This window comes from Thalassophryne amazonica, chromosome 20, assembly GCF_902500255.1.
Source record: "Thalassophryne amazonica chromosome 20, fThaAma1.1, whole genome shotgun sequence".
Lineage (NCBI taxonomy): Eukaryota > Metazoa > Chordata > Actinopteri > Batrachoidiformes > Batrachoididae > Thalassophryne > Thalassophryne amazonica.
This window is the reverse complement of record NC_047122.1, coordinates 12,650,911-12,677,333: the sequence shown is the minus strand read 5'-3', so window position 1 is coordinate 12,677,333 and position 26,423 is coordinate 12,650,911. Positions and strand designations below refer to the sequence as shown.

The following is a 26,423-nucleotide window of genomic DNA, read 5'->3' as shown; positions in this document are numbered from 1 at the left end:
TACCATTATGGTACCCAGATGAAAACCCTAAGCACATTTGTCCCCACTCAGGTTATCTCAGATAGATGCACTCTGCAAGAGATTGTATCACCTAGTCCTTAAAACATACCTGAATACTCAGAAAGGACTAAGGTGATTGTGGAGAGAAGCAACACGAGGGGACCCAAAGAAAGATCCAGAGAACCTTTCTGTCCCCAAGAAAGGGACAGAAAACTTACACTCATGGAAATAGGAGTGGAATCAAGGGGCAAAGAAGAGAGCGTTCCCAAGAAAATAAACATCACTGAATCAGTGGAGCAGAAAAAAGCTCAAAAAAGAAATGCCAAGAGAGGAAGGTGAAGGGAGCCCAAGAGAGGGACACAAAGTGGGCTTAAACTTTTGAAACATTGTGGAAATACATCCACAATAAACATAATTTTACAGATACATTAATAACTCATAAGAAAGAATGAAAATTCAACCATTTTACCATTCCAATATATATTATAAATAATTACGTTTGAGATGATTCCAAATACGTTCTCCACCTCATGAAGCACACGAGAGAAGCAGCAGCTGCAGATAATTTCACTGTGATTCCCAGAGCGATGCGAGATCGTTTCATCAGCCACGTTCCAACAGAAAATGCATCATTGGCTATGAAATAATTATTTTATGTAACGTAGTGTCCAATGGGACAGAACACAGCATAAAAGCGGGTCGCATTGGCACAACGAATTGCATGGCAGTGCAGGGATTAAATTCGTACAAGTGTCAAGGTGCCTTTAGATGTTATAATATAAGTAAAGAAACTCCAGCTGGTGCAAGAGTTTCTACCTGGCATCACTGTTGCCCTAATATCTCTAGCCAAGAGATGGTTGTGCTCACCTCCATGCATATTATGGGCTCTGGAACTAAGCTCCACGACAGGGTCTGGATGTTCTCTTTCTTTGGAGTTGTCTAGGGTGTGTGGCACCGGGCAGGTGTGAGAACACTCAAAAGTCACTGGATGAGTTTTTCCTTGGTGAACAAGAGGGCTGCCCCAATGCCACTTTGTGTCACAAAGAGGAATCTGTCAGCTCTTTGTGCATAGGGACAAAAAAGCCGTTTGGACACAAAACAGTATTCTTGGACACTCGAGGTGGGTTCAGCGAAAAGGTTCCTGCTCGGGCTCCATAGTTCTAAATGGGGGTCTTCAATGCTCACATTAGCAATGATGGAGAAACATGAAGGTTGGGTTGGCCTCCATTATTGAAGTAGTTGGTTTACATTGTGGTCGGACAGTTGTTGGTGCTTGTCACAGCAGCAACCCAAGAACTCCCTGATGGAGTCCTGCAGTAAGGTCAGCCGTCAGGCTGAAGAAGAAGCCCTTTCATGCCTTGCTGGCAGAGAAGTCCCCGGAATGAGTGGCTCAATACTGGCAGGCCAGTATAGGTGAGAGGAGTTTGGAGAGACCATGGAGAATAACTCAGGAATCACTGCTGGCTTAGGCTGTTCTTAGCCTAAGCCAGTTTCAGTAAGGCTGGAGAGCTGCTTACCTGCCCTGGGGAAAACATCAGGAACACTTTGACAATCTCCTGAACCCTACTGACAAGCCCTCCTTTGAGGATGCAGGGATGGAAGACTTGGGTGGATCTGGTGCCATCAACCTAGCTGAAGTTAGAGGTTGCCAAAAACTCCACAGTGGCAAGTAGCTGGGGGTGGACGAGATTCGTCCTGAGATTCTGAAGTCTCTGGATGCTGTTGGGCTGTCATGCATGTACAATGTTGTATGGAAGTTGTAGACAGTACCTCTGGATTGTCAAACTGGGGTGGTGGTCCCCATTTTTAAAACAGGGGACTGGAGAGTGTGTTCCAATTAAAAAGGAATAACACTTCCCAGTCTCCCCAGAAAACCATATGCCAGATCACTATAGAGGAGACTTAAACAGATAGTCAAACATCATATATAGGATTCTGTGTCTAACGTGGACACTTTCCGGTTCCTGGCATCCACCATCTACCAAGATCTTAAGTGGACCTCCCACATAGACTCCACCGGAACAAAGGCAGACCAGAGGATGCACTTCCTCAGACAGCTCAGGAAGTTCAACCTGCCCCAGGAACTGCTTATCATCTTCTACACATCCTTCATCCAGTCTGTCCTGTGCATCTCCATCTGTTTGGTTTCCCTCTACCTCCAAATATGACAGGCGAAGACTTCAACCAACTGCGAGGTCTGCAGGAAAAAAAAAAAAAAATCAGAGCCAACCTGTCCGAATCCAGGACTTATACCGGTCCAGGACCAGGAAGCAAGCTGGTAACATCCCTGCAGACCCCTCACACGCTGGACACACACTGTATAAACTCCTCCCCCAGGTTGACATTACAGAGCTCTTTACGTCAAAACAACCAGACACAGGAACAGTTTCTTTCCACAGGCCGTCACACTCGTGTACAATTTAACTTCAATCTTCTGTTTCACACATTTTTTTTCCCTCTTATTGCACATCGTATTTTACTTGCACATTTCATTTGCACTTTTACACACATTTACACATTTTTTTTACTGTGAATTATTCAGTGTTTAGTGTATATTTATACATGCCCTATGGAGAGAGTGCAGCTCAAACCGAAGTCAAATTCCTTGTATTATGAATGGTGGACCCTCTTCACCCTCACACAAATGTTTGATGGGGCACAGTAGAGCGTTGTGGGTTTTGTTGACTTGGAAAAAGTCTGATTTGTTTGAAGGTGAAAATAAAGAAAACCAGCAATCTGATGACTAATAATGATCAATAATATATGCAATTAGTTTTAACAATGATGTACGATGGCTTTCTAAAGTTAGAAAACATGAATGTGGTGTGTGTGTGTAAATATTACATGTAATTTGATGAATGTATTCTGTGGAAGTGAAACTCACACTTTGATGACCTCCGTCCCAGATGCTCATTATCCACTGTGTCACTGGACCACTCTACCTTCTTGTCAGTCTTTCTCTTTCTCAGTTTGATTGTCAGAGTCCGTCCATCCTGTAAGAGTCAAATGTCTACCGTGAATCAGTGGACAACTGTAGTTCCTCTGTGTGGTTCTGTGGATCAAATCTGTGGCCTCACAATCTGAAAGCACCATGGCCCTTGTTGGGCAGGTTTTCAGACCCCCGAAAGAAGGGCACAACCCCAAGATACAGTGACTCAAAGCTGACTGGACAATCAGGCACAAGATCTGGAACTACAGTTTAAAGATTTACTTGTCAGGGCTCTGTACATTAACTTTTGGAAACACATGCCCATGAGTCAAGTAACCATAAAAATTATTTATTCCAAAATGGCTCAATAGTTTGATGGTGATGATAACAATAACAACAACAACAACAATAATAATAAGCACTTTAGTGTTAAACTACTGCGACAGACTGGCGTCCTGTCCTGGGTGTACCCTGCCTCGCGCCCTATGACTGCTGGGATAGGCTCCAGCCCCCCGCGACCCTTAATTGGACTAAGCAGTAGAAGATGAATGAATGAATGAATGTTAAACCATTCAAAGTTTTTTACAATATAAATAATGGAAAAGTTACAAACAAAAAAAAGTACATACAGAATTGAAGAACAAATAAACAAGTAAAATAAAATATATTTTTACAATTATACTTACAGTTGTATGCAAACATTTGGGCACCCCTGATAATTTTCATGATTTTACTTTATAAATAGATAGATAGATATTTTATTTATTCAGCGACAGAAATGGCAGCAGCAGCAGCAGCAGCATCAGCAGCAACTGCAGCAACTACAACAGCAACAGAGTCTGTAATTTATAAGACACATCAAAAAACACAAGAAATTTAAACATATAAAACAAACTCAAACAAATAAACAAATAACCCAACAATGCAACTGAAAGGGTGTGGGCAGAAGCAGAAGCTTATAAACGCCCACCCCGTACATCATACAATATTTAAATGCAAACACAATCACACACGATACAAATGTAGCACTATTAACAAACCAAAATACAAAGGCAAAAAAGAAACAAATATATTATTCACCATTATTATAACCAGAAATGATTAATTTTTTATAACACTTCTTAAAACAGGCCAATGATCCACATAATTTAATTTCCACAGGACATTCATTCCAAATCTTCACCCCTCTAACTGAAGCACAAAACCCCTTAACATTAGTACGTACAGGAGGCTTCTTAAATACCATACAACCACGTAATCTATATCCCAATTCCCTACTCTTAAACAAGTTCTGGACATAAAAGGGCAAAGCCTGGTTATTAGCTTTGTACAAAGTTTGTATCAGAATATAATCCACTAAATCCCTAAATTTCAATAAATTTAAATTCCTAAACATGGAATGTGTTGACTCAAAATGATGTATATTACCAATAATTCTGATGGCACATTTTTGTAGAAGAAATACAGGATTAGTGTTAGATTTATAGGTATTACCCCAAAGTTCAATACAATATATCATATATGGTACAATTAAAGCATGATATAATGTAAGTAACCCAACCTGGGACAATATGTCCCGAACCCTATACATAATAGCAATAGATTTGGACATTTTTAACTTTATATAATTTATATGGGGTTTCCAACAAAGTCTATTATCAATTATAACACCTAAGAATTTATACTCAGATACTGTCTGTATTTCGATATTATTGATAGTAACATTTTTACATTTGGGCATAAATTTATTTCCAAAAATCATACATTTAGTTTTTCCAAGATGAAGTGACAATTTATTAGCATTAAACCAAGCCATAAATTTCCCCAGTTCATCTTCCATAATGTCCAAAAGCTGTTCAAGATTATCCCCGCTACAAAACACAGTCGTATCATCAGCAAAAAGAATGCACCTCAATACCTGTGAAACCAAACAAATATCATTTATATATAAAATAAATAACAAAGGACCTAACACCGAACCTTGAGGCACCCCACACGTGATTTCCCTGAATTCAGAATCAATGTTATTATATTGAACATACTGATACCGACCATGTCAATAACTATCAATCTAATCATATGCTAAAACCTCTGATTCCATATTTCACCAATTTATTTTTCAGAATTTCATAATTAACAGTATCAAACGCTTTCTGCAAATCCAAAAAAACACATACAGTATATTGCTTATTATCAACTGCAGTCGCAATATTTTCCACAAAATCCATCAGTGCATGTGAAGTAGTCCTAGATTTCCTAAACCCATATTGCTCTTCACACAATATCTCATACTTAAGTAAATAATTATTTAACCTTTTAACAAAAATTTTCTCCAATATTTTTGAAAATTGAGGTAAAAGTGAAATAGGTCTATAATTAGAAAAAATATGTTTGTCACCAGACTTAAATAAAGGAATTACTTTGGCTATTTTCATTCGTGAAGGGAATTTACCTAAACTTAAGGATTTATTACAAATGTAAGTAAAAGGTTTTACAATACAATCAACAATTTTTTTCAAAAGAGCCATATCCAAATTATTAAAATCCGTAGATTTCTTACTTTTTGAGTTCTGCACCAAATCAATAATTTCTTTTTCATTTGTTGCACCAACAAACATTGACACATTTTTATTAAATATTATCTTATTTGCAATGAATTTATCACTCATTGAATCAATCTTAGTATCAAGATTTCTACCTACATTAACAAAATATTCATTAAAATGATCAGCAATCATCACATTATCATCTATCACAGTATTATTAAAAAGAAAATAAGAAGGATAATCTTTACCTTTTTCATTCTTTTTAATTATATCATTTAAAATATTCCATGTATTTTTTATATTATTCTTGCTTTTAACAAGTAACTCACTGTAATATTCTTTCTTACTAGATTTCATAATATGAATTAATTTGTTCTTATACATTTTATATTTACTTTCAGCTTCATTTGTTCTCAATTTAATGAATTGCTTATACAATCGATTCTTCTTTTTACATGCCCTCTGAAGACCCTTAGACATCCATGGTTTATTACTAAATCTATTATTATCTAACTTATTTACAAGAGGACAATGTTTATCATATAACTTAGAAATAATAGAAATAAACCCATCATAAGATTCATCAACATCCTCAACATAAACATTATTCCAATTCTGACATAATAAATCCTCCCTAAAATTATCAACAGTCCTTGGTGTTACATTCCTACTCCTTCTATTGCAATCCTTTTGGAGCACTCGATCTTGAGATGCAAGGACAGTAAATACAGGCAGATGATCACTAATATCATTTAACAATATTCCCGCATTAAGATTACAAGTTATAACATTAGTTAAAATATTATCAATAAGGGTTGCAGTATTCGAAGTTATTCTACTTGGATGAATGATGGTCGGAAATAATCCCATGCAATATAACGAATTAATAAATGAAATAGATAAATCATTGGTTGTCTGGATCAGAACATTCTGTTAACTATATCATATAGCACAGTGGTGTCCAAACTATTCCGGAAAGGGCAGAGAGGGCACAGGTTTTCCTTGCAGCCACTGACTCCAGCAGGTGATTTCACTGATGAACTCATCCCACCTGTTCAAAGGGATAATCAGTGAAGTCACCTGCTGAAGTCAGTGGCTGCAAGAAAAACCTGCACCCTCTCGGCCCTTTCTGGAATAGTTCGGACACCACTGATATAGCAGATGAACACACTGATATTTGAGAAGTGAAATGAAGTTTCTGGTATTTACATAAATTTGGGCACCCTTGGCATTTTATTGATTTGAATACATGTAGCATTAATTATTGGAACACAAAATTGGTTTGGTAAGCTCACTGACCCTTGACCTCCTTATACAGGTGAATCCAATCATAAGAAAAGGCATTTACAAATGTTTCTCTTCTTTGCATCTCTTCTAATGAGTGGCACCATGGGAGCCTCTAAACAACTCACAAATGACCCGAAAACAAAGATTGTTCAACATGATGGTTTAGGGGAAGGATACAAAAAGCTTTCTCAGAGATTTCAGTTGTCAGTTTCCACTGTGAGTAACATAGTGACCACAGGCACAGTACTAGTTAAGGCCCGAAGTGGCAGGCCAAGAAATCTCAGATAAGCTGAAGTGAAGAATCGTGAGAACAGTCAGTCAAGCCACAGACCTGCTCCAAAGACCTACAACATGATCTTGCTGCAGATAGTGTCTCTGTACATCATTCAACTATACAGTGAACTTTGCACAAAGAGATGCTGTATGATGCTGTAATGTAGAGGAAGCCTTTTCTGCGTACATGCCACAAACAAAGTCGCTTCAGGTATGCTAAAGCACATTTGGACAAGCCAGCTTCATTTTGGAATAAGGTGCTGTGGACTAATGAAACTAAAATTGAGTTATTTGGACATAACAAGGGGTGGTATGCATGGCTGAAAAAGAACACAGCATTCCAAAAAAACACTTGCTTCCTACAGTAAAATTTGGAGGTGGATCTATCATGCAGTGGGGCTGTGTAGCCGGTGCAGGTACTGGGAATCTTGTTCAAGTTGAGGGTCACATGGATTACAGTCAATATTAACAGATTCTTGAGAACAATGTTCAAAAATCAGTGACAAAATTGAAGTTGCGCTAGGTCAACAACAAGACAACAACCCCAAACACTGATCAAAATCTACTAAGGCATTCATGCAGCGGAACAAGTACAATATTCTAGAATAGCCATCTCAATCCCCAGACCTGAATATTATTGAAATCTGTGGTGTGATTTTAAGCGGGCTGTACATGCTCGGAAACTAACAAAACCTGACATGTTTTGTAAAGAAGAATCGTCCAAAATAGCTTCAACCAGAATCCAGACTCTCATTGGAAGCTATATAAGTAAGTAATTAAGTAAGTAAGGTTTATTTATATAGCACCTTTCAAGATAGAAATCACAAAGCGCTTCACATAAGAACAGAGAAATTAAAAACAGCAGAAACATAAAACGATAAAAACTAGGTAAAAGCCAGCCTATACAAAAGGATCTTTAGGTTCACTTTAAATGTTTCAACAGAGTACACGGAGCGTAGGTCCAAAGGCAATGCATTCCACATTTTAGGTGCCACCACCTCGAAAGCACAGTCTCCCCTGGTCTTCAGTCTTGTCCTAGGCACAACCAATAGGCCCAGGTCCGAAGACCTCAGACACCTACTTGTCACATATGGATGTAATAGCTCGGTGATATAAGATGGCATTTGACCATGCAGAGCTCTAAAAGTCAGTACTAGAATTTTAAATTAGAGTCTGAAATGGATGAGGAACCAGTGCAAGGAGGAGAGGACTGGGGTTATATGTGACCTCTTTGATGACCTCGTCAGCAGCCTCGCAGCCGCATTCTGAACCGTTTGTAAGCGGTCCAAAGAGGACTTGCTAAGGCTAAAAAATAGAGAGTTACAGTAATCCAAACGTGATGACACAAATGCATGAATGATCATCTCCATCTCCACCTGAGACACGATGCTGCGCAGACGGGCAATATTGCGCAAATGGAAAAAACAAGACTGTGCCAGGCGGGTAACATACACGTCAAAATTGAGGGAGTGATAGAACGTAACACCCAAGTTTCTCACTGCTGAGCGAACAAAAGGGGCCAGAGAACCAAGATTTCCAACCACAGTGGGAACAAACTCATCAGGGGCACAAACAAGGACCTCAGTCTTTGCTATATTTAAGGACAAATAGTTGGCCGCCATCCAGTCACCAATAACTTCAACACAGTTCTGAAGAGCAGATACCCTAGAGACCGTTTGAGGAGTGAATGAGATGTACAGCTGGATGCTAGAAATAGTTTAGAGGTTATTATTTCTGCAAAAGGAGGCTCTACTAAATATTGATGTATTTTTTCTGTTGCGGTGCCCAAATTTATGCACCTACCTAGTTTTGTTTAAAGAATTATTGCACACTTTCTATAAATCCTATAAACTTCATTTCACCTCTCAAATATCAGTGTGTTTGTCTATTATATGCAGCAGTGAGCACAGATAACCAAAAAATCAACTTCAATAACAGATAATCAGATAACTGAAAAGTTATCTTTGATAAAGATAAACCACCCAAAAATGTATCGGAAGTTACTGATAACCGATAAATTCCAGTATTGTGGTACATTTGCAACTACTAATAAGCTGAATTTGAGTTTTAACACCACGATCACTTTTGGAGGCATGAAAAGCGACTAAAGACCCAAACAATGAGCCCGCACTTCTATGTTTGAACATCCTGCCCCCTGCTGGAAGCTTTTGTTTACTACACAGCTTAAAGCACAGACGCAAGCTGAAAGCAGCCACAAAGCCCAGCTCTCTACCCATCACAACGCTCCGGTCAGGCGGAAGTCTTGGAAAATAAAGTCATACTGACTTATGGTTTGGTGTGAATACTAGAATAACTCCATTAATGTCAATTCTGTAATTTGTACAAAGTTAAAATATAACATATATCTTTTAATGTTGAATAATGCAATAATTCTGAGGTTTTGTAACAAACAGACAGATCTGCTAAACAATGATTGGTTCACTCATTCATTAAATGTAAATCAACACGTTAATCATGTGACGTGCATCGATTCGTGTGTTGGTGTTTACAGATAAATGTGCTTTTGTAAAATATTCCATTTTATTTGTAAAAAGAGGCATTTTTACGGAGTCCTGGAAGTGTCATCGCAAAATGTTTTGCATGTGGAGAAATGGGTGCTCATCAGGCTGGGCGAATTGGAGACTCGGCTCCGCACCTTGGAAAATCCTACAGCTAGCCAGGCCCCTGTAGTTGGTGCGGACCAAGGTAGCTTAGCCGCCGTTAGCTGTCCCCCAGCAGATCCTGAGCAGCCGGGAAAGCAGGCCGGCTGGGTGACTGTGAGGAAGAAACGTAGTTCTAAACAGAAGTCTCCTGTACACCACCAACCCGTTCACATCTCTATCCGTTTTTCCCCACTCGGCGACACACCCGCCGAGGATCAAACTCTGGTTATTGGTGACTCTGTTTTGAGAAATGTGAAGTTAGCGACACCAGCAACCATAGTCAATTGTCTTCCGGGGGCCAGAGCAGGCGACATTGAAGGAAATTTGAAACTGCTGGCTAAGGCTAAGAGTAAATTTGGTAAGATTGTAATTCACGTCGGCAGTAATGACACCCGGTTACGCCAATCGGAGATCACTAAAATTAACATTGAATCGGTGTGTAACTTTGCAAAAACAATGTCGGACTCTGTAGTTTTCTCTGGGCCCCTCCCCAATCGGACCGGGAGTGACATGTTTAGCCGCATGTTCTCCCTGAATTGCTGGCTGTCTGAGTGGTGTCCAAAAAATGAGGTGGGCTTCATAGATAATTGGCAAAGCTTCTGGGGAAAACCTGGTCTTGTTAGGAGATACGGCATCCATCCCACTTTGGACGGAGCAGCTCTCATCTCTAGAAATCTGGCCAATTTTACCCTCCAAATCGTGACTATCCAGGGATTGGACCAGGAAGCAGAGTTGTAGTCTTACACACCTCTCTGCAGCTTCTCTCCCCCTGCCATCCCCCCAATACCCCATCCCCGTAGAGACAGTGCCTGCTCCCAGACCACCAATAACCAGCAAAAATCTATTTAAAGGAGACCTGTATTGAAAAAAATGCAGTCAGATTTTTTGAACAAAAAATGACTTACATTTACACATGAGATCCTTCTGAATGTAGTAAAGTAAATCTGCAAGCCCAGATCTGTCATTCAACGGAGAAATCTTCATTTGAAAATGACAAATTTACAGCTAACATTTAGCCCTCCGCAAATTGTCCCTCTCATCATGGACGCTGCCGAGACGTCACGGACAAGACCCTCTCCCAGCATGCATTGCGCCAACTGTAATTTGTGGATTTATGTCAGTTTGCATCTGCACCTTTTCCTTGTCTTATACGGAAGGATCTACTTTTTTTTTTAAACTTCATATTGTCTTGCGGCACGTTTGGCGAGTACACATTTCTTTTATTTGTGCTTGAAAATTATTTTGGGGGACTTTTTCATACGCCCGTTTGATTGAGTGGTGTCGCAATGAAAATCTACTGTCTTTCGCCTCCGGTACCATCGCGGGATATGGAGGCGAGACCCGCAAAGAATCCCAGTCATTAAAAATATATAAACCTCTCAGCATCCATGAAGCTCTGGGGCTCCGATTGCCGAGACGTGTGGTGCTGTGGATTTTGCCGTAAGAAGTCTGTCCTTGCAGCAACAGGCGTACCGGCCGCTTCGCATTAAAACAACGAGCGTAGCGGAGGCAGAGAGCGGGAGAGGAAGAACGGCGCCCACTGTCGATGTCGTTGCTGATCTGAGCACACAGATCTGTATCTCACATTCATTGCAGCTTACTTTTGGATGTTGAAACCAGGACGTGTATAAGTAACATTACTAACAGATAAAATCAATTTCAATGCGGGATCGGACTGAAGGCGGGAGCGAAACGTCTTGTCCCTGATGTCATGGAAATGATACGGCTGTACAAACTGTTTTCACAGAGGGCTAAATTTTAGCTGCAAATTTGTCATTTTTAAACCAAGATTTCTCCACTGAATTACAAATTTGGGCTTACAGATTTACTTTACTGCATTCACAAGGGTCTTATAAATACATATCAGCTATTTCTTTCTGAAATCTGACCACATTTATTTCAATGCAGGTCTACTTTAAGCATAAAAATTCAAAAAGAAAAAAATAATATAGCACCTTCAACTGCACCACAGACTAAAACAGTTAAATGTGGTCTATTAAACATTAGGTCTCTTCTAAGTCCCTGTTAGTAAATTATGTAATAATTGATCAACATATTTATTTTGCCTTACAGAAACCTGGTAACAGCAGGATGAATATGTTAGTTTAAATGAGTCAACACCCCCGAGTCACACTAACTGTCAAAATGCCTGAAGCACCGGTCGAGGAGGAGGAGTAGCAGCAATCTTCCACTCCAGCTTATTAATCAAAGACCCAGACAGAGCTTTAATTCATTTGAAAGCTTGACTCTTAGTCTTGTCCATCCAAATTGGAAGTCTCAAAAACCAGTTTTATTTGTTATTATCTATCGTCCACCTGGTCGTTACTGTGAGTTTCTTTGTGATTTTTCAGACCTTTTGTCTGACTTAGTGCTTAGCTCAGATAAGATAATTATAGTGGGTGATTTTAACATCCACATAGATGCTGAGAATGACAGCCTCAACACTGCATTTAATCTATTATTAGACTCAGTTGGCTTCGCTCAAAATGTAAATGAGCCCACCCACCACCTTAGCCACACTTTAGATCTTGTTCTGACATATGGCATAGAAACTGAAGACTTAACAGTATTCCCTGAAAACCCCTTTTTGTCTGATCATTTCTTAATAACATTTACTTTAATGGACTACCCAGCAGTGGGGAATAAGTTTCAGTACAGTAGAAGTCTTTCTGAAAGCGCTGTAACTAGGTTTATGAATATGATTCCTTCTTTGTTATGTTCTTCAATGCCATATACCAACACAGTGCAGAGTAGCTACCTAAACTCTGTGAGTGAGATAGATTATCTCGTCAATAGCTTTACATCCTCATTGAGCACAACTTTGGATGCTGTAGCTCCTCTGAAAAAGAGAGCCTTAAATCAGAAGTGCTTGACTCCGTGGTTTAACCCACAAACTCGCAGCTTAAAGCAGATAACCCGTAAGGTGGAGAGGAAATGGCGTCTCACTAATTTAGAAGATCTTCTTTTAGCCTGGAAAAAGAGTCTGTTGCTCTATAAAAAAGCCCTCCATAAAGCTAGGACATCTTACTATTCATCACTAATTGAAGAAAATAAGAACAACCCCAGGTTTCTTTTCAGCACTGTAGCCAGGCTGACAGAGTCAGAGCTCAATTGAGCCGAGTATTCCTTTAACTAGTAATGACTTCATGACTTTCTTTGCAAATAAAATTTTAACTATTAGAGAAAAAATTATTCATAACCATCCCAAAGACATATCTTTATGTTCGACTGCTTTCAGTAAGGCTTTCTTGTAGTTCCTAGGGTTTGTAAGAGTAGAATGGGAGGCAGAGCCTTAGGCTTTCGGGCTCCTCTCCTGTGGAACCAGCTCCCAATTCAGATTAGGGAGACACCCTCTCTACTTTTAAGATTAAGCTTAATACTTTCCTTTTTGAAAAAGCTTATACTTAGGGCTGGATCAGAACCATCCCTTAGTTATGCTGCTATAGACAGACTGTTGGACGGTTTCCCATGATGCACCCAGTGTTTCTTTTTATTCACCTGTTTTTGCTCTGTATGCACCACTCTGCTTTTAATCATTGGTGATTGATCTCTGCTCTCTTCCACAGCATGTCTTTTTCCTGATTCTCTCCCCTCAGCCCCAACCAGTCCCAGCAGAAGACTGCCCCTCCCTGAGCCTGGTTCTGCTGGAGGTTTCTTCCTGTTAAAAGGGAGTTTTCCTTCCCGCTGTCGCCAAGTGCTTGATCATAGGGGGTCATTTTGACCGTTGGGGTTTTTCTGTAATTATTGTATGGCTTTTGCCTTACAATATAAAGCGCCTTGGGGCGACTGTTTGTTGTGATTTGGCGCTATATAAATAAAATGGATTTGATTTTATTAGTGCCGTGCGCACGTTTTATTATATTGTAAAACGTGCACTAAATATTGTCTTGACACATAAATGTTGGCTTAACACTGTGCGAGTTTTGGTCCTTTTTCAGATGATTTTTCATTCGTGCAAGAATTTTTTGGACTGAGTTTCAGGTTAATCGCGCGTCCTGCATCGTTTAGTGCACATGGAGTAACAAGCTGCATTTAACATCTCACGACCACCTCCTGATTGCCGATTGTATGGTCAGATGAAAATCAAACCTGTTTGATATTGTTCTGGTCGGCCGTCGTGAGTGTATCCTGTTGCTGAAGAGCTACAAGCATCCAAACACTCACACTGTGCATGTGCAAACACCGCAGACCTGTCTTGTAATGTTTTTTTTGTTGTTTTGTTTTTAAACTTTGATGTCTCCCATCGAGAGTTTTTGTAAATTAACTTCAGACATGACAGTAATTTTAAATAACTTGTCCAAAATTAGTTTGGTTAAAATTTGAACCATAAGTTAAAAATGCATGCCTCTGGATGACTTGGGTGATATTGCCAGCGTATCAGTATGGTGTTAAAGGAAATTATTTTTTTGTGTGTGTGTGTGTCCTGTTCTTTGCCTACAGAGAGTAGTTTTTCATAGAAGCAGTTCTTCTGTTTGCAGAGGGTGGAACTATACATCTTTTAGAAAACTTTTAACAGGTAAGTGCTCAACTGATTTTAAATGTTAAAATTGTTTGCTGCTGTTCAGCTTTGTTTACTACCTTATTGGTCTAAAAGTTATCGGACAAAAATTTATCGGAAGATAATTAGTCCAATAATGGTTTTTAAAGTTATCTAAAAAGATAATCCGATAATGAAAACATTATCTTCGATAATTATCTGTTATCGGATTATCAAAACTGTGCCCACCACTGATTATATAATATATTTAACTGAAATTTCTGATCCAGACAACCAATGACTTATAAAGGAAAATCATGAAAATTATCAGGAGTGCCCAAACCTTTACATACAACTGTATATATCTATATTATAATAACCAAGTGGCCTCTGTTTTTGTGTGTATGGACTCAATTCCGCCTCAACCATGGAGAGCTGACATTCGCCATTTGGTATGCTCATGTCTTTTGGGTCAAGGATGAATGCTACAAAAACAATAAGTTGATAGGACAAATATTTTTGGAGAAATTAGTCATTTTAACTGACCAGTAAGGCCCCATTTAAAAAAACAAAACAAAAAACAAACGGTTTATCATCCTTGACATCAGAAGAAAGTGATAAGGGAGGGCAAACTTTTTTTCTCATTAGAAACAGGTACATACAACATCATTCAATCCTGAAAAACGACACATAAGCCACTTTTCCACTACAAAGCACCAGTACTACTCGGTTTGGTTCCAAGCGCGAGCTTTTCTACTGCAAATAGTACCTCTTCAACCTGGGCGGGGTCAGCAGAGCAAACTGCAGTGACGTAGTTTTATACGCGACACAAACAAACAATGGCGAACTCCGTGTGTTTACTGCTGTGAGTTGTTAAGAGAAAGTTGCTGGCGGCGAGAAAAACACGCTTGAGACGTACAGAAGACTTTGGGAATTCATATGAAGATGAAGACGAGAAGGTACAAGCTGCTAGAGATGAAGAGACAAAGCATGACGGTAAGCTAATTGTTAGCTTCCTAAGTAGCTCGTAAATAATTAATAACTGTAGGCTCTCGCTATTAACTATTAAAATTGTGGCTGTCAAAATAAAGCGTTAATTTAGATTAATTACAATACCTATCAGGCCTTCAGTCACACTTTGCTCCATTTTGTTTTGACGTCAGTGACTTGGTCTGTAAATAAAGACGCGTTTCTGAGCATTAAACGTGTTAATGTCCATACTTTTTTTTTAACCAAAGTAACTTGCTTTGATAACTTGTTAAATCTCAAATGTGGGAGTTTGTGCATTTACTGACGTTCACGCACAAAATGTTGATTCGGTTTTAATGACCGTTTATTAACGTCGTCACTGAACTCGAACAGGCTTAAAACATTAAAAACGTTTGTTTTTCATCCGGATTTTAATGTTCAATGGACAGATTTAAAATATGAAATCTAATAAGATAATTATTAAAGGAGTCATATTGTGCAGAATCAGCCTCCAAACTCCCACAATTGTTTTTATAGACATTCTTTATAATATTCTTTTGTCATTGTACACATAAATACAATGAAATTTGCCTGCATTTAACCCATCCAAATTACACTCAGACAGTTCTCCCAATTTAAGACCAATTTACATCTTGTTTAATACCTCCTTGATATGTAACAAATAATCCTGATCCTTTTTTACCTGATTATTAAATGCCCCAAACACACACAGATCTGAGTTTTTTTTTTTAAATATACCTGCAATTAAATGATTCATTTAGATTAATCACAAACCTTGTAATCAATTACATTATTTTTTAATAACCTGACAGCACTAATTAAAATATGTATGCTGTGTGTGTGTGTGTTTCAGATGGTTTTCTCAGAGTCACCGCTGCAGAGGTTCATGCCACGGAATGGGACACCTTTGTCATCATCATGTTATACACCAGTTATGTTTCACTGTGAATTTTGAATAAATTTTTGTACTTTTTGCTAAAATGTCTCCACTTCGGATTTGTAAAAGTTACCAAGGTTTACTGATTTAAAGGCTAACAATTTGAAAAGCTGTTTAAGCATAATCCAGTAGTAAAATAAGTTTTACATTTAATGGTGTCATAAATGTAAATGTAACAGACAGTAAAACTGGTTGTTCAAAATTCCTTGATGTAATGGTGCCTTCACTGAAGGGACTAAACCTTTTTGTTTGTTAAATACCATTTGGTAAAATCTCAGTTTGTGATTATTCCAGCATCTGTGTAAAGATTCAGCCAGGTGTAGTTGTGCAGTGTCTTCTGGAGCAAAACCCAAATTAAAAATTCTTAGAAATGAACCAAAATGTTTTTTACTGTTGACTCAGAATGAAATGACAAATTATGATACAGTCACATGAGTCAAATTGTTTACTGCAACAAAAAAGAGCAAATACACACACAAAAAAAAGCAACACAAACTATACAAAAGTTTCATGTGTCTGTAGTCTGGGGTGGGGGCGCAGGTCACATGCCCTAGTCATGCATCGTGTGCACAAGGTCACCCAGCATGCCAAGATATGCCTGATTAAATGCAGCTTCCACCACTGTTGCTTCCTCAAGGATCAGTCAGATGTGTCGATCACACTGAACCCAGTTCAGCTTCAGCCTCAAGGTCACTCAAGATGGTGAGATTCTCCTGCTGGAACAGGCTCCCTTTATCTCTTGCCTGGACAATAATGAAGGTAGAAATGGGAAAGAAAGTTTAAAAAACTAAAAAACAAAAAAAACCTTCAGTCTCTGTATGATCATTCCCCAGAGTTTCAGTTATCTTGGTCACTTTGCATAAAAATTATGTTCTTTCAAACTTATCCTCCAACAAATCAGATCATTTGGCGCATCATTTTGAAAGAACATGACTTTTATGCAAAGCGATCAAGATAACTGAAACTTTGTGAAGGTCCAGCAGACCTTTGTGGGATTTATGACAATATTTATGGGTTCTGGATTTATTATTATTTTTTTTTTTGGTGGGGGGGGGGGGGGGGGGGTCACCCTGTATACATACCGTACTTGGGAAAGTTAAGGTGATGTGAGACACGTTATTCTTACCTGTGATGACATGTTGCTGTGGTGCTGGACGTTGTTATAGATGCTGAAGCTGGTGTTCGAACCCTTCTCGCTTATGGAGCTGGATTCAACAAACACACAAAATGGCGACATGTAAAAAAAAAAAAAAAAAACATCACCGTAATGGCACTAAATGAGTCAAATGTACACGTTTGTTGTCTTGCTGACTTGAGGTGTTTCTGTGTCAGAAGTTAATACTTTGGAGCACGGAGTTAGCTAGCTCGCTAGTTAGCAGTCAGCTGGCTCACTGTGTCCGCGTACATGAGACAACGATGTTACTTTAACACAAGTTTAGACTCATAATCTTCGTTTGTTAAAGTGTGCTTCCCACCAATGGGATAAGGAACGTTAAACGGTGCTTTCAAGCAAACTACAGTGACAAAAACACTTACCATCCGTCGCTTCCAACAAAGCCGAGTCGCGGTCATTCTGCCTCCCGTTGCTCGCCGGTCGGTGTCCGTAAACAGCGTTCCTGCGGTCGAACCGTTTCCAGCCCCTACGGTCCGACCTACTCCGGTCATTGTGGTCCTTTAATCACTTTTAAGCTTTTTCAGCTGTTCTCTGAGTTGCTGTAATGTCCGGTGAGCCGAGTGTGGCCTCTTTTCGGATCGCTTCATCCACCTCTCTGTATTCTCTCCTCCGCCACCAAACATAAACGTCCGCAGCTTATCCACAGACCACGGTGTGGTTTTGTGCGAGTAAAAAAAAAAACAAAAAAAAACGAAAGAAAACGACGGTCGCTGTAACGCCGCAGTGACTATTTAAAAATGGCGGGTTTTGATTTTCCTCTCGGACGGCGCACTCATGACTCGTCCAGTGACGACATTCTCTGACCAATCAGTGGCCGGCATCCTGTTGACGTCACATTTTAGTATCAGCTCGGCTCGCGTGGAACCGCTCCCGAGCAGGTACTAAAAAAAGGACCCGGTATCAGATACTACCGTAATGGAAAAGCAAAAAAACCGAGTAGAGTCGAGCCGAGTAGTGCTACTTTTGTGAAGTGGAAAAGCGCCTATACAGCACCTGCATACCAAATAAGGAACTGAAAATATCAGCTACTTTAAGGGCTGGTATGATTTAAATCAGGAATACAATCGCTGTTTAAAAAAAAAAAAAAAAAATCATAAAAAGCTTTTAGAAATCAGTAAAACATCACAGAAATATTAATTAATGGTACGTCTACATGTTGTATTTGCACTTTTATGTTTTAATATGTCAATAAAGATTACAACTTACGATATTTGTACAGTCTCATGTAGAAGAGTGAAATAAAAATGAACGATTTAAATCAATAAGTCAATTTAAAACAAAAAAAGATATATATTTTTTTTTTACAACTCCAATGTAGTTGGGACGTTGTGTGAAATATAAATAAAAACAGAATACAATGATTTGCAATTCCTCTTCAACCAACACTCAGTTGAATATACCACAAAGACAAGATATTTAATGTTAAAACTGATAGACTTTTTTGTTTTGTGCAAATATTTTCTCATTTTGAAATGAGAAATTATCATTTTCCCGACAAACACCCTAAAAAACAATGGCCGCTATGAAGGACCAATAAGTGAATCGTTAAGCAAAAATCATGTCGGTGGATCGAATCATTTCTTAATGATAGCCGAAAAAAAAAAAAAAACGGTTCTCGATTCCCAACCCTAGCCATGACCACGTTCTCTTTGAAAGATTGCTGACAGAGGAGTGAAAAGAATCATCAGAAGACTTGTCCAAGAGCCAAGGACCACTTGAGGAAAGCTTCAGAAAGACCTGGATGTAGCAGGTACAGTTATATGAAAGAAAACAGTAAGTAATGCACTTAACCACCATGGCCTGTATGCACGCTCACCACACAAGACTCCATTGCTGAAGGAAAAGCATGTTGAAGCTCGTATAAAGTTTGCTGCACAACATTTAGACAAGCCTGTGAAATACTGGGAGAATATAGTCTGGTCAGATGAGACCAAACCTGAACTCTTTGGATGCCAAATGGCAATACACATCACCCCAAAAACACCATAACAACAGCAAAGTTTGGAGGTGAGAACATGGTGTGGGACTGTTTTCAGAAGCCGACACTGACAAGCTTCTTCCAATTGAAGGAAGAATGGATCAAAAATTGTACCAAGACAGTCTTGATTAACCCTCAAGCAACCAAGGTATTTTAGCAACTAATATGACCCCATTGACCTTATATTCTCGTAAATGATTGTTTTATGGTTCTTCATATTTAGTACACTCCCTAATATAGTTGTCCATCATCTAATGTAGTAAGGCATGGAATGATATTTATTTTTACCAAAAAAGTAGGCAAAAAACATGTTTCAAAAAAGCTGGGATAGGGGCAACAAAAGACTGGGAAAGTTGCTGAATGCTCAAAGAACACCTGTTTGGAACATTCCACAGGTGAACAGCTTAATTGGAAACAGGTGAGTGTCGTGATTGGGTATAAAAGAGAACTTTCTACACGTAAGCTGCCAGTCTGAAAACCAACACTGAAAGCCTGTGACCTTCAATCCCTCAGGCGGCACTGCATTAAAAAAACGACATCATTGTGTAAAGGATCCTACCGCGTGGGCTCAGGAACACTTCAGAAAGCCACTGTCAGTTAACACAGTTCATCGCTCAGACCAAAGAATCGAAATTTTCTGGTCTGAGAGTTCTTCAGGTGTCTTTTGGCTGCCATGTACTTTTTCGCTAAGGAGTGGCTTCTGTCTGGCCACTCTACCATACAGGCCTGATTGGTGGATTGCTGCAGAGATGGTTGTCCTTCTGGAAAGTTCTCCTCTCTGCACAGAGGAATGGTGGAGCTCTGACAGAGTGACCATTGGGTTCTTGGTCACCTCCCTGACTAAGGCCCTTCTACCCCAATTGCTCAGTTTAGACAGTGGCTAGCTCTAGGAAGAGTCCTGGTGGATCCAAACATCTCCCATTTACAGATGATGGAGGCCACTGTGCTCATTGAGACCTTCAAAGCAGCAGAAATGTTTCCGTATCCTTCCCCAGATTTGTGCCTCGAGGCAATCCTGTCTCAGAGGTCTACAGACAATTCCTTTGACTTCATGCTTGGTTTGTGCTCTGACATGCACTGTCAACTGTGGGACCTTATATGTAGACAAGTGTGTGCCTTTCCAAATCATGTCCAATCAACTGAATTTACCCCAGGCGAACTCCAGTTAAGTTGTAGAAACATCCCAAGGATGATCAGTGGAAACAGGACACACCTGAGCTCCATTTTGAGCTTCATGGCAAAGGCAATGAATACTTACCGTATTTTCCGGACTATAAGTCGCACTTTTTTACATGTTTTGGCAGGGGGTGCGACCTATACTCCAGTGCGACTTATAAATGAAAAATATACCGGTAGATTCTCAATTAATTTACCGTAATAAAACAATTTTACGTGACAGAGTCGCTCTAAGTTTTAAAATGGCCGGAAATGCAATGCATCATGGGCACTGTAGTATGGCAGCCGTCCTATAGGTCATGCTGGTCGCGATAACCAATCAGAGAACAGAACATTGGACGCGTATTCCTCACTTCACCCAGACAATGATTGTGAAACAGCGTGTGAAGCAGACGAACACGGTGCTTATTCCGGGAGGGCTAACAAAACAGCTTCAACCCTTGGATATCCGTGTGAGCAGAGTTGATGCTCAGAGCTGTGTGGGAGCACTGGGTGAGCGACGGCGGAGGATTAGCATCTGCACTTGGAAGGAGCTGGCTTCGACACCACAGGGAGGTCATGAGCTGCGCAGGTAGGTGCTGCATGGTTCGGCTCGCAATGTGGTCCGCAAAATGCAAACATATCCATAGGTAAAATGCAGCTCACAAGAGGGCGCTCAAGGCTTGTGTGACTATTCCTGCGACTTCTGACTACCATAGAAAAATAGAAATTTCAACATTACTGATAACTTAACAAGACAATGGAGAAGGCCAGAAAAAAATGCCACCAAAAAGAAAAGGATACTCTGCAGATTACAAGTTGCGACTGGTGAAATATGCATCCGAAAACGGTAATTGATCAGCAGTGAGAGTTTGGAGTGAGTGAGAAACTTGTGAGGGACTGGAGGAAAGCGGAGGTTACTCTAACCACCATGGAAAAAAAACAAAAAAAAGCTAATCGCGGGCTAAAAGCTAGACAGCCACAGCTAGAGGAACGAGTCCGCACATGGGTGCTCGAACAATGTGCAGATATTATCATCATAATATTATCATCTGAACTTTCATGTTAAGTTAACATACCTGTATGTCCATGCGACATACTCCAGTGCGACTTATCTATGGTTTATTTTTCTTTATAATGGATAAAGTGGCTGGTGCGACTTATACTCCGGTGCGACTTATAGTCCGGAAAATACGGTATGTATTCAAAAAAAAAAAAATTTTTTTTCCATTTTCATTATGGGGTATTGTGTGTAGAAGTCTGAGGAATTAAATGAACTAGCGTGTTGCCTGTGGGGATCCACAGGCTCTAGATTGGGTAGTGTTTATAAAATAGGTAGCTGGCATTTTTCAAGGGTGGTAATAAATTAAGTAAAGCTTGTATAATGAGTTGGAATGGTGTGTGAGTCCAGAATGTATTTAGAACCTTAGACCTCAACAGTTTTTAGAGAAAGAACTCAACCCTTTTATTTCCTGTTAATGATGTAATTTTCTAATGTTAATTTACTGTCTTAATGTATTTATAAATGGTTTAGGTTCTTGTTATCATATACACACACACACACCATCATTATCAGAGATGAGAATGGGCAAACAACAAAAACTGAAAATCTGCGGGGTTCCGGGGGCCTACAGGTTTTGAGCATTTTAGAGGCATTTCGGGGCCACTGGAGAGACCTAATTTAATGAATTTCCATTGTATATTTTTTCTATGTTGGGGTATGTGGAAACCTGACTGTAAAAATAATGCGTCTATGTAGACCTTTCAGTGATACCTGTCTCGTGCTAGCATATGTACTTACTTTAAATGCCATAGCATTGGACAGATATCACTGAACATGCCAAAACTATTATTTAAGTGTCTTTTCTTAGCCTGCAATGAGCTCGAAATACGAGGTCTGTTAGAAAAGTATCCAACCTTTATATTTTTTTCAAAAACCTGATGGATTTGAATCACGTGTGCTTGCATGAGCCAACCTTGAACCTCAACATGCTGTGACATGCTCACCTCTTCCACCATTCGGAAGAGTCAGACGGCTTTCGGTGGCTTTTCAGTCGTGTGACTATCCGAGAAATTGTGGAAGAGGTGAGCATGTCACAGCATGTCCTGTGAGGCTTCAACACGATGGCGCTTTTGCTCCACCATCAGCTTCATGCCGAAGCCATCGGCATGAATTTCGCTGCAACTCTTTTCATGGCAAAATCTTTTGTCACAGTGGAATGTGCCGAAAAAGTGCTGATATCCACCTCTTCCACAATTTCTCGGATAGTCACACAACTGTCCCGCATCACCACAGCATTCACTTTGGAAATGATCTGGTCATTTCAGCATGTTGATGCCGACCAGGGCATGGCTCACTGTCCACCGCTGTGCGGCCGTCTTTAAACCGGTTGTGCCACTCCTTAATCTGATGCCCAGAGGATTGTCATGAAAGCCGTCTGAATAATCCAAATGGTTTCCACCTGGCTGTCGCCCAGTTTCTGGCAAAATTTGATGCAGTCGCGCTGCTCCAGAACGACGAGAGACTCCACCCATCCTCACACAAAGGCTGCTTACCAGCAAATGATGCAATCGACAGGCTTGAAAAAACTCATGCATGCGCATGAAGGTTGGCTCATGCAAGCACACGTGATTCAAATCCATCAGGTTTTTGAAAAAAAAAATAAAAAGGTCGGATACTTTTCTAACAGACCTCATATACTGAAACTACATGCAAGTATGTGTAAATCATTTAAAGAGATTAAAACCTATCAAAACATTTGTGGTATAAAACAGTGACTTTATTATTGTCCCATAATAAATTCCTAAATCACACCATGTGAGTTTGCAGCCCGACTACTTATGTAAGTCAGCAAGAAAACCCCAGAGGCACATACAGCATAGTATCATTAAAAAGCACACATCCTGTGCACAAGCTGTACCGCAGTCTATCAAATTCACAAAAATAAAAAAATAAAAGTAAAATTGATGCAGGCTGATTTCAACAGGCATGTTAATGGTTTATCTATTAAAGAGGAAAAACTGAAGGAAATCAATTGTAAGTCCTGAAAGAAGTTTCTGTAGGAAGTATTTAAACCATAAGATCAAATAAGAGGGGGACATGTTGGCTTTTTAAATACTTGAAAGACACTGGACTCATCGAGAGGATTTAGTGCTGCTATAACAGACTGATGCAGAAGGTGGCAGCAATGCAACAATAAGGATGCTGGCTGCAAAAGAAAACGCCACAAAAGAAGAAGGGTCTGTTTTGTTGTTCACCACACGGTCCCATTTTCAGGAAAAGTGCATTTCATGTCAAAATAAAGCCATTATATATATATATATATATATATATATATATATATATATATATATATATATATATATATATATATATACACACACATACACACATTTTTTAAGTTAGCAGTTTTATTTGAACATGGAAACAATTTTTGATGAAAATCCGTATACAAACGCTGGTTTTGCAGCCTTGAATTTCGCTTCAGTACGTGTACAGTATAAATAACTGCACCACATTTAAAAATTTGAGTGACTGTAAAAACATTTTAATTGCACAAATAGAATTATTGGACACTGCACATGTTGTCAGAGTCAGACAGAAAACTCCAAAACACAGTAGAAATAGAAATTTGTGATGTGACCTTTGTGTAATAGCAGACAGAAATTGCTAAGTTGAAGACAAACAAAAACGCACCGACCATTTTGTATATATTGTTCAAAATGTGCATTTGTGTTTATTGCTTGAACTTTTTTGTTGTACAGTCTTTCACACAAGATCTCACATTACCTTTATAAGGTGTCAAAACAACTGTTTATTATAGTTTGCTGTGTGTTTTGAATAAACGTGTGTGGAAAATTATTTTCCGCTTTACTTTTTCCTTTGTTATTTCTGATTATAAATGTTTATTACACTAATAAAACACAACAAAAGCATATATATTATGAAAGAACAGGTTGTCCTGAAAAAAAAAAAGAGACATAAAACTTGATTGTGGGATGCAGGGAGAGCTGTTAACAGCAATAATAAAACATTTATACCAGGCGAGTGAACTGTCCAAAAAATGCCCTCAGACCCCAGAGGGCTAATGACTCTGGAACACAGGTGAACTACAGCATGACGCAGGGATGCACACACTGGCGGGACTGTGCAGAAGCATCTTTTTTTGGACGGCATTTAAAAAAAAATGTGAAAGCATCTTGAATGGATGCTGTGAATTGAAAACCCACACTTTAAAGGGACCAAGTGTGGGAGGGCTGGAGGTTTGGATGAAAACCATGCCTAAACGTGGACCAATGTCGCATTACATGGCGCTACATGATTATATGTGGATGTGGATCATATTTTGGCGACACGAGCCATTCAAGGCTGGACAAGGCTCAAATGACAGGTCAGTTGTGGCTCATTAGAGGCTGATACCTGGCACATGCGAGGTACTTAGAGGCACATAGAGGCTTCTTCATAGCGGATACGTGATAGATTTATATGTGGATCATTATTTGAATAATCACTGACAAATCCATACATGGCTCATGGCTTTATTATGTGATGGGACCAAGGCTTTATACTTATGCCAGTGTTTTTTTAATATGGTTGGCACACGCTGGCTAAATCATCAAGGTGTGAGATAGAGATTTGGACTCCATCGCCTAATAGCGATAACACCCCGCTGAGTTTTTTGATCCAGGAAAACGTATGTGTGAAACACTATTGCATTGCTACAGAGGGTGAGTGTGGGGGGTGGGGCTGTTCTGAGCTGAGGTGTGTCTAATGTTCATGTGAAGTGTGCGATGCAACCAGCAGAGATGCTGAAAAACAGCACAGCACAGAGACACCGAAAACAGCAGTGTCTGTTTTCAGCATCTTTGTGCTGTCAGCTGCCTGTGCTCTGATCAGCTTGAGCACTTTGAACAGTGCCCGAAAAAAAAACCTCCATAAAAATCTTTCATTAAATAATAGTTAATCCAGTAATTCTGTGTCTGTAGCTACTGTACTTTCAGAAAGTTACGGTTTATTTTACAGTTGAAAGGCTTCGTGTTTCTAAAAAGCTGCCACGTTTGGTCGAAGGAGGAAAAGACGACAGTCTGACCTAGAGGAAGGGCGAGGCAGAGAGGACAGGACAAGGGAGAGGAGAAGCTTCACTCATTTTCACATAAGAAGAGTAACTGTACAAATTGTTTACCGTTTACAAATGATCTCAATCATGTGCATAAAGTTTTCTTTTATTCAGGTTTTATTTTTAAAAGCGCACATTTGACAAATCAGTCCAGGTTCAGCTCTTGTTCAAACATTGTTTTTATATTTAGATTTTATTTATTCTGTTAAAGAAAAGTAATGCAATCCCACTCAAAAATGTTGAAAAATCAAAACTATCCAACTATCCATGATGAAATAGTCATGTGTTTTTAACCTTTTCAGCATTATTTATGACCTTTTCAAGATCATTTATTTTATTAACTTAGACTTTGACAGAAACATGCAAAAAGTTTGATATTAAATATTACATAAATGTCATTTTCTGTCAATTATTCTTGCTTTCAATACATCTAAAACCACTCAAAATGAGTTAAAATAGGGCCTACCAATAACATTTTAGAGGCATTAAACCCTATAGCTCATCAATCCTCAGGTTTGAAAATGTGCCACATTAAATAAGGGTTTTTTTTTTTTAACCGAAGCAGACAAAATCAGCCAGGGAATGACAATTTACCCAGACTGACTTCAAATATGAATAAATTAAGTACTTTGGGGGGGGGGGGGGTGTTCTTGTTGCGTTGTGGGACACCACACCACTGATATAAAAGATGAACACACTGATTTGAGGAGTGAAACTCCAACCGAGATGAGAGGCCAGCTCCTACGGCTGAAGCAGAGGAAAGCAGCAGGACCTGATGGGATCTCCCTGAGGCTGCTGAGGACCTGTGCAGATGAGCTCTGTGAGGTCCTCAGCCACATCTTCAACAAGAGCCTCAGCCTGGGGGTGGTCCCCACCCTGTGGAAGACCACCTGTGTG

At 39.5% G+C, this 26,423-nt stretch overlaps 1 protein-coding gene across 1 annotated transcript in view; it reads right to left on the bottom strand.

Moving 5' to 3' along the window:
* Nucleotides 1-26,423, bottom strand: part of ppp1r11 (protein phosphatase 1, regulatory (inhibitor) subunit 11) — a 37,234-nt gene that overhangs the window by 5,217 nt on the left and 5,594 nt on the right. Inside the window, exon 2 of the mRNA XM_034160102.1 lies at nucleotides 2,885-2,993. Within this exon, the coding sequence (XP_034015993.1) occupies nucleotides 2,885-2,993 (109 nt within the window). The remainder of the gene's footprint in view (nucleotides 1-2,884; nucleotides 2,994-26,423) is intronic.